This window comes from Typopeltis vanoorti, chromosome 17 (genome assembly GCF_054136105.1).
Source record: "Typopeltis vanoorti isolate ZY-2024b chromosome 17, IOZ_Tvanoo_1.0, whole genome shotgun sequence".
NCBI classification, from domain to species: Eukaryota; Metazoa; Arthropoda; class Arachnida; order Uropygi; family Thelyphonidae; genus Typopeltis; species Typopeltis vanoorti.
In genome coordinates, this window is record NC_143565.1 from 38,426,493 (window position 1) to 38,442,500 (window position 16,008).

The following is a 16,008-nucleotide window of genomic DNA, read 5'->3' on the forward strand; positions in this document are numbered from 1 at the left end:
TTGGTCACTACATGATCAACATATGAATACTTATGAGGCTATAAAATAAAACATCATTTGTACACATTTCTAATTATGATTAGTAGATAAATAAATAACACTTAATTCTTTAAAATAGTTTGGATATTAGACGAAAATATTAGTTGTCTCTTTGGATGCGTGCAATGCATATTTGTCATTGTAGTAAATTAAATTACATTTAAGCATATCATTTAAATAAAAAAAAAGACTTGCTTATGGTATTGCTATATCTCAAACTGTTTAAGTGATGAGATTTTTATTTTATTTTTTATTTTTGGCAAGCAGCAATTATTTTAGTAGTATTGGCTCTAAGTGCATTAGTACTCACCTCTTAATCGATTGCAAAAGAAAAGTGTGGCTGTCACATGACACTTTTCCTGGCAAAAATCGACATACGATAGGGTTAAGGTTGAGTGTGAGTTATGTTACCGCTTCGTAACCAGAAGAATAGCCATACGTGTTGACAAAACGTCTTCCTGGCAGGAACACCCATGTGGGCAATAGTTGGTGGAGAAAGCGAGTGACGTCATAAACTTGATCAACTGGAGTGCGAGGGATGGGAGGGAAAGGGAGAATCTCTTGCTGGCTTGATGAAGGGAGGTATCCTGAAAGATTGACTAGTCTGATAAAGTATTTTTTAAATTAATTCATCTAATTATATTTTGTTTATTTATATGTTTATTGATTTTATTTCAATAAAACTTGCATGTCTGTGTATGAAAGTAGTCGATTTTTGTTTTAGAACTTTTCTTTTCTTTTTTTTTATGTGAATTCCACAGAATCTCATAAAACAGATCTGGACCCCCCTGCTCTAGACCCAACCTCACCAACATTCTGAGTGGACGAAAAGAAATAACACTAAATTTCGTTCCTGAAAAAATAGTGTCCGTAAGTTACTACCTTCCTTGGGTAAAGGGTGTGCTAAAGATTAGAGCTATACTAAAATTGACTTTGAAAGACGAGGTTGTTATTTAAGACGCATTTGCCAGCTCAGATCTTTGAATTACGCATTTCCACTCGTTGGAGGAAATTTGTCTTTGAAATATAAAATTTTGATGTTGTTGACTGGCTGGTTAATTTTTAAATGTCGGTATCTCGAAGACAACCAACCGAATGTTTGCGAGTTGAAGATGTTAGCAAGAGAACAGGACTTGCAGTAATTAGAAAATGTACCACTTTCCTAATTTCCATCTGTTTTCATCACAAGTTAAACGCTGTTATAAGTTTCAAATGATTAATCACTGTAGAATTCCAGAATTTTAGAATAAAAAATCTAAATTGAATTGGATAGTGATAAACAGTGGTGTCTCGTGGCTTGAAATCGTGGGGGGGGGGGGTTGCAACTTTCGAAATATACATATACACTGTACAGTATACGTGTTTTAATAAAATATCAAAATTATGGTAAAAATTTAAAAAAAAATTAAACATGAAAAAATATTGTTTATTATCGATAAAATTATACAGTTTAGTATAATTCTAAATTACTTAAAAATAAAATACGATTTTTGGACATTACAATTAAATCATTTAATTGTAATGTCCAAATATTTAAAGAGACAGAGTAAACACGATAAGCACTACGAACACTCTACTACTGGTGCAAACTGCATATAAACAACAGTGGAACTGCGCGACGGATAGCGCCGCATTACGCTAATAGCTCGCATCTCACTATGACGTGCATATGCTAGCGCGCGTAGCAATATGACACTGTAGTAAACACAGTGCTGCTAGCGTCCTTCGTCCTCCTAAGTGGTACAAGATGGATTTTTATTATTTTTTTATACAAAATAAGAGAATTGTATAGGATTGTTGATGATAAAATTAAATATTACAAGCAAATATAAATAAATAAATAAATATATTTATATATCGAGAAAAATTGGGGATTCTGCAGTTCCGCAGTGCCTATGCATGAGCCGCCTCTGGTGATAAACCATCTGAAAACTTTCATTGAGATAGATTAATTTTATGAGTTATTTATTTAAAAAAGTCTAGAATTTTTTTTCTTCTTATAATTCTTTATTTATTTTCTGTTTTTCAAAAGCTAACCAGAAACGGTTTCATTGTTTTAGTGAATAGAAATTTGTCTAGTTAACATTGCTTGTCAAAGTAGAATTATTTTCTAAAACTGCATTTTGCATGAATGAATATATAAATAAAATTATCAGTGATCTCTGTCTGAAATGGGGGTGGAGGATTAAAACCCATGCCCGCAGCAAAATCTTTGTGCTTAGAAATAGGAAAGGATCATTTAATAGTTAGAGTGGGAATCGTGATTTGCTGAACATAAATTTGAGGTCATCTAATAAGATAACTTCTCTGTAAAATTTCTTGAATAAATACACTTTCCTTTCTTGTCCGAAGAGGACTGAATATGTATTAAAATGCACCGTAAAGATACTCAAATACTTAATTAGTAGCATGAAGTTTTTAAATACTTGTTAGCTTTGTTGCAGATCTCAAGAAATAGGATTATAACTTGTTTTAACGTTTACAACGTGCAATTTCAGAAAACCGTTTAAAAAAAAAACTTTCATGAAGATGACATTAATTATATTGTCAGTTGCACTGAGCTCAAGGAAAGGACGATTTGACGTTGCCTCGTGGTGGGTGGGTGGGTGGGTGGTTCCTCTGGAATCTGAGGTTACATCCTACATTCTGATAGGTTAGCAGTCAGTCTGTTTTTGAAAACATAAAGGTGCATAAAAAGGTAAGGGAAACAGTTTCAAACCCTCAAAGTTTAATGGGAATCTCGGATGTTTATTCTGAGGGGAGGATAATGGCATGAATGAGTAGGGAGATGCATGGAATAATAATGCAGAATGGTGATAGTTTCAGAAACAAACATTTGATAGCAAAAAAATGAAGGCGAGTGTAATACTCGTAGTTTAGTGTTGTCAGAGGGATTTATCGTTTTTACTACGAAGTGTAGATTTTACATCATCATCATCAGTTAACTTAGTAACTTAAGTTTCTCTCACTAATATTTTAAAAGCATAATTATTCAGTTTGGTGGTGAAAGTTGTTCTGTGCATTAATACTTGAAATGCTAGAGTAACAGAAATCCGCAGAAACAGCAAACAAATACGCAGTGCTAGAAGATCATTCGAAAAGTTAGAATATTCTCAAATACATTAAAATATACAAACATATTCTAATATTTAACACGCTGGTGTTTTCAATTAGAATTTCATACATCCACAGATTTTCAAATAACATTTCACACAGGTACAGGTGCACTAGAATTCATGCCCACGTTCATTTTCAACTGGCATTTCATTCAGATATGCACAAGTTTTCAAATGTCATTTCATCTCACATGCATAACTTTCCAACTAATATTTCATGCATACACATACATAGTTTTGGGTTACATTCTTCTCTTGTACAGATTTTAACAAACTGTTCCCTCGAACACATGTACGAGTTCACGTTTTAAGCACACATACACTCACTAGAGAGATTAACTAATTCCAAATATACATTTCTTGAAAAAGAATTCATACACATACTGCTAAAAGGAAACGAAGGGAAGAACATAGAATGCACGTCATCACCCTCACCCCCACACACACGACATGTAATTTACAAACTTAAGCAGAATGTAAGTAGCCTCGTAACTTTCATGATGTCAGAGGAAGATTATAGATTCGATTCTAGTCACTAACTGGAGGACTTTTTTTTTTTTTCTTTAGCAATTTCTAGGGTTGATCTTTCATAAAAATAGTAGGCATTTCTCCTTGAAAACACTGTAATTATTATTATCATTAATGATCTCCATGGAGTTCTGAGACTCATCGTGCGTGGTTCACCTTAGATACTACAATGTCTTTCGTACTCCTTAACCACATTTACTATCTGAGCTCTCACTATCCTCTCAATCAAAACATTCGGTGCACCTACCACTTTCCAAGGAGAAACGAAAAAAGAAAGAAAATCTATTCACTCACTTACTCACCGCTTCCTTGTGCAACTTCCAGCGATACCCCAATGTCCTTGCTGCTTTCCCTTGTTATTTTGAAAAATCTGTCCGGTCTCTATCAGTAAATACTTTTCAACAGCTTAAATGTCTGAGTCATTCATCCCTCATCTTCTATCAAACTGTGCAAATTACCTACCATCAATTTATCCTCATATCTAACGTTCCACAGATAAACAAGGCAAATCATCTCTTATCGCAAAAAAAAAAAAAAAGAAAAGAAAAAGACGTCAGAAGACTTTTAAACAGCTTAAACTCCAAAACTTCTGGTCGCAGTGGCTTTTCCTCTTCCTTTTGTATTTTATATCTCGCATTCTGGAACGGCCTTCCTCGTGAAGGTGTGTTCCTCAACAGCTACAACTTCTAAATCTTCAGGGAAAAAAAAGTCGGTAGGATTTTTTTTTTTTTGTATACATTTATAGATAGATATATATAAAGCGCTGCATTGTATAAATTCAGCCTCCGTAGCACCTTTATCAGATGTTTTCAATTAAATGGTGAGTTAACCAGTCTCGTATGGAGGTGGAGAATTTTTTCTCCCAGAAATTAGGGTTTTTCGTCCCTCAGAATAGGCAAACTAGCTGGAAGAGCAAACTCAGTATACAGACATAGGACACTAGGAATAAGGAGTAACCAACCTATTCCGTCAGATTTGGTTTCGAATACTTGCATGGTGAAGTGTGGGTATAGGCGTAAGTCAAGCAATCAGGTAAATCTGATAACTCATGTAAATACGAACCAAACTGCTAACCACGATAAATTTGCACATTTTCCTCCAAATATCAGTAATCAATCAGGTTATACATAATAGAGAATTTTTCAATCCAAAATAGGACCCCTAAAATCCAACTTTTTTTTTAACCGTGAAACTTATAAATATCAGTGATATATATAAGTTATAAATATCACTGATATTTATAAATATCAGTGATATTTATGGAGATTTTATGGATATTTATGGATTTTGGAAATATCTATAAAATATCATATTAACTGGATCGAGAACATTCGATTACTATACCTCCAAATAGAACTTGGAGAGGGTAGTAATTAATAGCATTTTACAAGATAGGGAAGCTAACCTGCCAGATTGGTTGATCGAGTGGATAGCATTTCTGTTCTCTAGCATACAGGTTCTGGGTTGAATTCCGATGTGACATGGATGATTGTGAATATTTTTAGGCTGTTGATGATTTTTATTGATCCAGTGTGAGACCCGCTCTGTTTATAGAAACCTAAAGTGATCTGAAAAATGTTCATGTTTGGTCTCTAGAGCAGAATTCCCAGATTAGTAGCTCTCATTCCATCTACGTACAAAATATACTATAGGTTGCCAATGTTTCGAGGCTATGATTGATTAATCCAGACGAAAATAAATTTAACTGAAGTTATACCTAATGTAAATCTCAGTTCTTATAACAAAATCCTTGTATTCCCCTTCGACAGTGAGTATCCAAGTGCACTTGCAGTCTTATGATATCTTATGTAAGAATATTAGCCTGACATCCAGACTTCGGAATGTGTGCTATCGGCACTATACCTTGCACGCACGTCACAGAAAATAATACTTTAAAAAGTGAGAAAAAAGTAACAGACACAAACAAATATTTGGCAGCAGTACAAATCATGTGTTTCTGTGCGTCTTCTTTTCTTTTAAGAATACAGTTCTAGAATTGTACATCTCTTGATCGCAGCATGTCAGTAACTGATCTAGAATGCGGGAAGAATTCTCATGGTGTTCCTTCCCACATTACATCGCCGTGACCATCAATGCCTATGTAAATCTCACTATTTTTATATATGGAGAGAAAACGTCAAAAAAATCAGTTTTCATATACTTAGCCTTTCACTTTAAAACAGGAAAAAGAAGAAAGAATAAAAAATATTTGAAAAGAAAGGTAAGCAGGGCCTACCACTATTTGCAGGGGCGCTGGTGTTCATGAATATCATTTGTCCCTCAATATTGTTTTTTTTTCTCTTAGTTTTTATGGGATTTGCATGCATCCTGTTGAAAAGGTGATTGTCTACGCTACTAAAAGTACGATAAAAAAGAAAAAAGGATGCGAATTTAAAGATCATTTCATATTCCGAGAACTAAAAAGAGCCGTGAGCCATGTAGCTGACATCTGCAAAAATATTGTGTTCGTATAACTGATAACATTCTTTACACTTACTTATAAATTTTACATTTCTAGCAATTTAAAAAGTTCAGTTGCTCGAATAATTTTTTTCCATATTCAGCCAAAGATTGAGTTTTTTTTCTCTCTTCGTTTTTTATATTAAATAATCGTGATCCAGAGAGAAAATGGTAACACACAATAAAATTATTTTAGAGGCCATTAAAAATGCTTGGAGCAATGCCAAGTATGCAAATATATAAAAACTTTGCCATTATCCCAAGCTAGTAGGAGAAGAAGAAAAATAAAAGAAAAGAAAAGAAAAAGAAAAAAAAGTGTGTACTTCTGATAGCCTGATATATATATAGGTGCCAAGCATAACCTGACACTATTTACTTGATTTAATAAATTAGTAATGACAAGCTTACAATTTTCTTAACAACTGTATTAGCTACAGAAATACTGTGTTCCACTATTTCTAAACATTGCAGTGCCAAGTAAGCTTTCTTTCTTACCTTTGTTCATTTCAGAATTTTTTGTTTTTTTCACTTAGTTGCAAAGTAAATTCTTATTTAATCTTTTACCTAGGTATAAAATTTGTGCGTGAATTACAGAGCCTGATGACTTCACATCAGTTGCCTTAGTATCCCATATGTAAAGCACACATATTTTCGGGCGTGTATAATACAATGCATTATGGGAGGGGTTATTATCCAAACTAACTCCACTAAGTTGAAACGGGTCGAAATCCATTCTGCTAAACGCTGAAATGCGTTAATGTTATACGCACTAACGTATTTTGTAAATTATTAATAATAATAATAATAAACAGTGCTTCAGTGGCTCAGATTGTTTATAGACGTACCATTATTTGCTAGAACGATTTGGAAACCATAAATTTGTCACTGATATCATAATAGTTCTCTCGGAAACTATTTAAATATATTAATACTGTAATCAAAAATTCAACTTTGAACAATTTCGAACTGTATTGTATATAAAGGAGTTATAAGAGGGAAGGATAGTGTGACGTGTAACTGGCCATGTATCTCGTTTCATTATTTTAAAAACCAATTAGGTTAACTCTATTTTCACGAAACGTACTGTATACTTTAACTGCATGCCGAAGATTTTATCTTATGAACTTATGTGTTACTTACGATTACTTATTTGCATAATATTTGCTGAAAACTTGTGAGGTCAGAGTTTTATTAATAAAACTGTGACTTCATAATTCTCTTCGCCGGCCACTGAACATCTATCTCAGCGTACGTTAAACCTATAATTTATCCCCTCCCCCTTCTTTAGACAGCTTATTTATACACGAAGAATACCCAAAATATAATAAATGATTTTTAAAAAATAAATAAACTTTATTATGACGGTGAAGCTTTAAGGGCAGTCGCTTTCCGAAACATGCTCTTGTTAGGGTTCGGCGACTCTTATTTACTTGTTTTTTAATATCAATGTTACACATCACAGGTGTTACAAAACTTATAGATTGCAACTAGCAAGTTTGAAGATCATACTAATATGTTCTTTCCGCATCAGTTAATCCCATTATACTCCTTTTTGTCCTCTCCTGTATACTCAGTTTTTTCTTTACCCACTTCCCAATATATCCTACTCACGGAGAAAAGACTAACTCGAAAAATAACATCATAATAATAATAAAGCGGTTGCGTTGAGCTAAACCTATAAGAGTTCCTCATCAATTCATAATTAAGGGAATTAAACATTCAGTTTTTAAAACCCTTTATTTCGTAAACAGTGCTCTGAAAGTTCTCATAAGTCGTTTTACGATTAAGTTGCCAGTCACCTGGTTCATTATTGGTTTTTATAGCACCCCAGCTTGTCTCAGAAAAATCGCAAATAAAGGTTGGCCAAAAATCATTAGTCACGATTCGTGCTTCTTTTAACAGACCTCCGATCCCGCCCAGTAACTGTTAAAATGTCATTTACTTCTCATAACCTTCAAGCCAGCGTCTTTGTTTACATTGACCTACATTGCCATGAGCTGTCAGTTCGTCTAACTGATTAGAGATATTATTAAACGTATTTTTCAATGATTCACGCCAAAGTCCCGTCAATTGTATGTTATGGGTTATCAAACAGCTTAAAAACCAGAAGGAAACGGAATTGCGTGTAAAGTCTGGAAAACTTTCGAGCCCCCTGCCTGCGTGTGTATATATATATTCATGCTTCCATGCATACCTGCAAACAAATGCTTTAGTTCGCATTGCTTCTTCATATCAAAAGAAATTTGCAAGAAACGGTAAGAGTATTTTAGGATTCTAGAAAATCTGCTTCCTACAAACAAAATATGCAATGCGTTATAACATTTTAAAAAATTCTGCATATACGGGGAGGGAATTAAGTTTGTGTAAAGCCACCTTTGTATATTCTGGTTTGAAGCTTTTAAATTTCTTTACGAGGAATTGTTATTATCACAGTGTCATGTTACTACAGTATATATGCTTTTAAAGTTTTATGATTTAAAATGAGTATTTTTTTTTCTTTAGATTCGCAAATTATATTTCTGTAAGACATTTTTTTTAAGAAAAAGAAACGAGTAGTCCGTATTTACTTAGCATCAGTTTTACTTTATTTATTTTTCTTCATTTGTTGATTCTGATACTTCCAAAATCTCTCCATTTTTCAAATAAGTAATCAGAAACTGAAGGGATGAACAAGAACTGTGTGACAGACTATTGCGTCCAACAACAACACATGGACTTGTAGTCGTGTAAGAGAATGGTCCAAAAAACATCTCTCTTATATTATCAAAAACTGACAAAGAGTACGCCTTAAAAAGATGGAAACTGTTATCAAGGCAAAAAGGAGGACCTATGTGATATTCAGCATGTACTTATTTCGATTAAATGAATTTTAGGAGAAAACAAATCCGAATAGGAGCTGCGCGTTAATAATGTTCCACATTTCTCCTTGTTTACTGATGTTCTGTAAAAAAGATCTCAACCTGCCTGCTTTATTTTTTCTAACCTAACTTGCGTTTCTTCCTATCTGAAATAATTTGCATAATTTTATATACATTATATATATATATATATATATATATATATATATATAGAGAGAGAGAGAGAGAGAGAGAGAGAGAGAGAGAGATTTAGTTAATTAGCTGGTCTCGTACGGAGTCCACGTGGAAGGAATCTCGTTTTTTCTGATCCTGCAAACCAACAACCCGAAGTGTCAAGTTACTTGGCCGGTTGAAAGGGGAGAAGATAGGATAGATTCATTCTTAAGCATTTTGTTATTTTCCAATATCATTGTTTTGCTGTTCACGGCTTGAGATTTTAGAGAATGTGTACTATTTGAGGGTGTTTACAATTAGCTTGTGTGTCGTTGATACATAAGCAATTCTCTCTGTCTCTCTCTCTCTTAGCATGAGACAGGATGCAGTATATACAGTACTAGTTGAACATATTTCTTCTTTCTAGTATCTCACCATTGCGCACCGTCGAACTTCTTGTTCTATAATTTATACAGTGCGTATGCCTATTTTTGGCTGACCTGATGAAATTATTATTTATTTGTATTAATTTCCCATAGATTAACGATACGCTTATTTCGAAATGAAGAGAATTTTTCTCTGAACAGCAGCAGTTTAACAAATGCATATTTCGCAGTTTTTCACGACACAGTAATTTGATTAAGTTAATTAAGGCGACTATTAACTCTTTAATAATTTTATTTTGTTTTGTTTTGTCAAAATCTAGTATTAAAGGAAAAGATATAAAATATTCTCACGCGGTTTTTAATGTCCCATACGTCAGATTTTTTTTCTCTAGGTTTGGTTGAAAAGCTAATTTAAACAAACCAAATCTATTCGTCAACTCTACCTCTCTTCTCTCTCTGGAAGTAAGACTTGTTTATCTAGTACGAAGTGCTCTGACAAAGTTATTAAACAGTTCTCTGTTATGTCATCTGCATTGGAATTTTCCTTGAATTGCAGTGCTAGTCTCCTCATATTCTAATTCCCCGTTTCTTACTATACTGGTTCTATATCTTTAGTATCTTAATATTTTTCATTATACCTTTCTTACAGCCTTTTCTTCTTCTGCAATTCCAGTTTGATTTTCATAGTTAAATTTCACTTAAAATTTATCTTTTTGCTGTAGGTATCAAATATATTATTGATTTCGCTTCATTCAAGATCTTATCCATGGCACTCTTCCAAGCTGATTCATGTCTGCAATCATTAATTGTCTTATTTAAATTAAGGGGATATTAAATCCCACATTGTTTTAAAACCGAATAAGAAACTCAAAGATTGAAATTGTCTTGTAATTAATTAATTACAAATTATTACAATTATTACAAATAATTACAAAAAATAAAAAAAGTAATTGTCTTGTAATTCAACATAACTGTTTTTTCCCGAAAGCCGCCGCAAGCCTGTTTACTTGCAACTTGAGACCACGTGATTATTCTCGCTAATGGAGAAAGGATATCAACGATAACAACATTCTCTGACGCTACAATCAAATTCAAAACTTAATCCTTATGTTTCGTCCACTGCAGATTGTCTAAGCATATTCCATTCATGATGTTATACGTTATTTCATCGGCCCAGTTTATATTATAATATTTGAAATCTCCCATAATATGAAAAGATGATTTGCTTAAACATTTCTTGCTCATCACTCTTGCATTGCCTAGTCTATAGCAGTATCCCACCAAATATTTTGTTCTGCCTAACTAAACTTCATGCTATCACCTTAAAGTCAAGGTTCCATTTCTCTCATGTTTCTTCACCTAGAGTGGACTTCGTTATTACGAGGGTGGTCTGAAAAGTTCTCGGCCTCGACCATAGATGGCGACACTATCCACAAGATTTTCCCCCCCTCTAAGTTGGTACATCTGTTCGTAAGCATTCATGTGAAATTGCAACTCATTCTATAAGTTTGAAGCGTTGTCGGTATCCCTTGAAATGGATAAAATTGAGTATCGTGAGTTTTTAAAATTCTTTGTAAAAGAAGGTTTAACGTCAAAAGAAATTCACTCGAAGTTCATAAAAGTTAATGGGCACTCTTCTCCTTCGTTTTCGACAATTAAGAAATGGGCTGCCGAGTTTAAACGTGGCCGTACTAGCCTATAAGATGACCACGTGAATGACGTCCAAAAAGTGTAATAACATCAGAAATCATTGATCAAGTGCACGATATGGTATGGATGACCGACGAGCAAAGTGCGTGAAATTACTGAGACTATAGGCATTTCAAAAGAACATGTAAGATATATTTCGCATGAAGAATTGCATATGAAAAAGCCTCCCGACAAGATGGGTGCCACGCTTCCTCACAGCAGATCAAAAACGCACTCGCATGAAAATCTCTGAACAGTGCTTGGAGCGTTTTAACAAGAATAAACTTGATTTTGTGCGTCGATTTATTGATCTATGGAGGAGACTTGGATTCACCGTTACACACCAGAATCCAAACGGCAGTCAAAACAGTGAACAGAAGCCGGTTGTTCAGCGCCAAAGAAGACAAAGTCGGTTCCATCAGCAGGAAAGATCATGGCATCGGTGTTTTGGGATGCTAAAGACATTTTTATTATTAATTATCTTGAAAAGGGTAAAACAATAACTGGGGAATATTATTCCGATCTTTTAACCAGACTAGATGAAAAAACTCGTGAGAAAAGACCCAGTTTGCAGAAGAAAAAAAATCATCTTTCATCAGGACAATGCACTTGCCACAAAGGTGTTTTGGCAATGGGAAAATTAAGGGATCTGCACTATGAATTGTTGGAACATCCACCCTATTCCCCAGATTTGGCTCCCTCTGACTTCTGTCTCTTCCCAAAACTATAACTCTTCCTCGCTGGTCAGCGTTTTTCTTCGAATCAAGAGGTGATTGTAGCTGTAGAGGGGTATTTTGCAGTTCTTACTGAGAACCACTACAGGGACGGAATGATGGCGCTGTTGCATCGCTGGAATAAATGTAGTAGTGTTAAGGGGTTATGTTGAAAAATAAAAATAATTTTGAAATTATAAATTCGTTTTTTCATTGTTAGGCCTAGAACTTTTCAGACCACCCTCGTATAAGTAATGCATCTTCCCCATTTTCTTCCTTTCCTTGCGAAATAAAGTAGTGTTCAACTTTTACTCGCTCCTGTCAGGACATAATCCATCAGCGATCACAAATACTAGTATCTTTGGGCAGACTGAATTCCCCAAGGCCACAGTCATTCTCTATACACCTGCTATTCTTGGCATTCGTATATAGAAAAATTACTGCCTTGCCATTATTCCTGTTATCCTCATCCAATTATTATTCTCTTCAATCTCTCTACTCTGCTTCCTGACATGAAATACAAGCCATATCCCTTACACACACACACGCACACACGAGTCCATTTCTGCTGCCTCTCATCACTCAACACATAGAACAGCATCCCCCCCCTCCACGACAGATGAACTCCAGACATCCATCCATATATATATAACTTCTCTTCCTACACATTCTCGCTATCATTCCAGCGCAGCGCTCACTTTTCATCTTCCCCAAACCCTCCTCTAACACTGCTCTCAAACATTTCTCTACAAGATCCACACTTCTTCTTAGGAAGATCGTATTAGCTACCATTATTAAGTCATCTCACATTTTGATTTCACTTCATTGCCATGTTCACACTCTCAATCATTTTACAGCAATCATTCTATTATTCTGTTTTGCACACCTGGCATCACGGAATATTCATTCATTACACTTTTCACGTTACCAATTCTTCTGATACCGACATCCGTCATTCCTTTTCCATCTTAAACTTTCTTACTTTATTTTACTTTATTTTTATCTCCATATCTTTCCTTGTTCTTCCACCCCGTCATGTTCCTCTCTCTCTCTCTCCTTTCTTTCTTTTCCTCCTCAGTCTCTCGTACCCGTCTTCCTTACTTCCTCACTCCTTTGCCTATCCAATTTCACTACTACTACTTTTGGTCTTTCCCTTCTCCCGCAAATCTAAGGAATCCCTTTTCCACTCTCCCAGCTTTACTCTTCAAAGTTGCGCTCAACATTTCTAATAGGAGTGGGATCTGGAAAATTCTGATAAACACCTAGAACAAAAATGATATTAGAGCGACTGACATAACCACAAGGAAGATCATACGAGAATATACGAACATGAGTTACCTTCATAACTCTGCTACTAGTATGTTCTTTCTTGTGGTTATATCAATTGCTTTAATATCATTTTTGTTCTAGGTGTTTATCAGAACTTTCCAACCCCCCCCTCGTATTTGTTTTATTTTACACTTCTTATCATTGCTCACTCCACGTTTATTCTCTTTCATTTCATACCTCCATGTTGTACAATCACTTCTGTTATCTTTATTTTTCAGTTTTTTTTTCCTTTTACCTAGTTGATAGCATATCGATAGCTAACAAACAGAAAGTTGAATCCCTTTAGAAAGTTCTGCGTCTCACTCAACTTAGAAAAATTCTTCGTATTGTATCGCAGTATTTGTTTTGAGTCTGTTTAGAAACAATACATAATTCAGCAACTAAATTATACTGATCGTAATGTACGAAACAAGATATACATACAACACGTAGTATTGTACATAATAATAGTAACAATAGCAATACAAGTCATAATATACGAGAAAGAACATGAACGTTTCAAATTTAGATGTCAATCCAGAAATTGGCGACAGAAGTATCTTACAATCAACTAAATGCCTGGTCACGCAAAGGTTGCCGCACGTATGGACATATCACAATATCTTACTTGATTTCCATTTCATCACACTTGAGGTGGATTTTAGTCTTTCATATAATCCCGTTTTTTAAGTTCCTTAGTGTGTGCTCAGTCCATCTGTGGTGAGAACAGTTATTCTAATGGCCGATGGATATACCAGGCAACTAGTATAAATCATCCACCTTTGTTGGTTTAAGCAGCTTGCACGAAGTTTGTTGATGTGGCGTGAATTTATCCATACTGGACAAGCATACTGTACAGTTGCAAAACATAAGTAAAAACTGCTGTCTTTTTGTTATCAGTAGTTGCATCCCATTTGATGAGATAAGGTTCCTTGATTTATCTGTATGTTTTTATATATCATAATTCAGTCAAAAATGTATCCGAATGTACAAGTATATACTCTGATGCTTTTGGTGTGTTAGAACCGTATTGTTCCATGTAATATTTAGTTCTCTGTCAGTCTCGTGAAATAGACACTTGAGTTTTGGCTGCATTGGCATGCAACATGCAAAGCTTCTTATACTATGATAAATTGGTTATTCAATAAATGTTGAAGAAAAAGAAAATATGGTTCAATCCCTCCTCTCAGTATTACCTGCTACAGCGACATTATAGACGATACCATTTTGTGCACCAGTACAAGATTTACTTACCAAATATAATATTTACTGTGTCGGATACTTTTTACCTTATTAGCAGAAGAAAGTAATAAACGATTTGAATTTTATTTTAACCAAAACAGAAAATAAAAATAATAAAAGCAGTTATTAATAGAAAGGGGATGGAAAATCCCTTTATGTTTTTAATAGCTGGGTACGAAACTCGGATCGAAATCCATCGTAATCCATAGAGTTTCATGCCGAAAAAAACTATCGGCAGGCCCAAGTATAAATGATCACTTGGATAGTACAACACCTGGGCAACTCCATGCAAAGGTGGAGCAAGCTCCCTCACTAACTTTAATATTCTTTCATAATGTAAAACACAGCTCCTAGGAGATGTATTATTGACCTAGGAGCTGTGTTTTACATTATGGGAAAATACTAAAGACAGTGATTGGAGCTTACTCCACCTTTACTACGAGTTTCCCGGCATTGCACTACAGGTGTTTGGCATACGCTTGGTCTCGCCGAACTTTATATAGTTTTCTATATTCGGCATGAAACTCTTAGATTAGATTTCCTATCTTTGAGTTTCTTATTCGGCTAAGAAGTAATGTGGTATTCAATATCCACTTAATTTTGACTACAAGAACTCCCTGATACATCGGTTGGATCAATGAAGTAGTGTTTGGAGGGAGAAACATGACCTTGAACTTGATGAAGATCACCGCTATAAGACGGATGACCTGGAGCATTATCTAGAATTAATAAAATTTTAAATTCTACATATTCTTTCACACAATAGCTTTTTTTTATTTCACTCGCATAACAGTTGATTAAGGCATCCTCAAACAATTTTTGAGTCACCCACAACTTCTTATTGCTCCGATAATGAACTGGGAGCATGCTTCCTAATGTTTTTGAAGATTCGTCGATTCTCACTCTGCCATATCACAAATGGTTTCAGTTTATATCCAGCCATAACAGAATCGTAATAAGGGCATTAACAGCTTTGAAACTAGGTATAGATTTTAGCTGTTTGTGGATGAATGTCCGCTCGGGCATTTTTTTTCCCCGAAACAAGGACGTCTCATCAATATTAAATATTTGCTGTGGCAAATAATTTTCCTCCGTAATAATTTTATCCAATTTCTCCATTTATCCAATTTCTCTTGGCAGCTTTCTCATCGGAACTTGCAGATTCACCATACATTTTCATATTATGCAGTGCAAAATGCTGCTTGAACTCATGAACCAACGGAAGAAGCGTTGAATTCCTAGTCATAATCGGGTTCTGCTTTCTCCTTCAACATATAGAAGAGACTTAGTGCCTTAGCAGTTATGGCGAAGGGGTATGCGCTTTTGGTTCAGGTCCTCTATCCATGATGCAAGTAGCTTTTCCATATCTCCGATAGGACCTTGTCGTTGCTTCGTCACTATCGTCGATTTAATGGAAGCAGATCCTTTCCCAGCTTCTACAATTTTATCCTTATTTTTCAAAATGATCGTCACTGTAGAATGAGACCATCCGATGTCATGTGCGATCACATTGACG

At 34.8% G+C, this 16,008-nt stretch overlaps 1 protein-coding gene across 1 annotated transcript in view; it reads right to left on the reverse strand.

Moving 5' to 3' along the window:
- Positions 1–297: 297 nt before the first annotated feature.
- The window catches only part of LOC150097302 (uncharacterized), a 194,773-nt gene continuing 179,062 nt past the window's right edge, over positions 298–16,008 (reverse strand). The window contains exon 6 of the mRNA XM_090407023.1: positions 298–626. Coding sequence (XP_090263149.1) covers positions 447–626 — 180 coding nt within the window. The 3' untranslated portion in view covers positions 298–446. The remainder of the gene's footprint in view (positions 627–16,008) is intronic.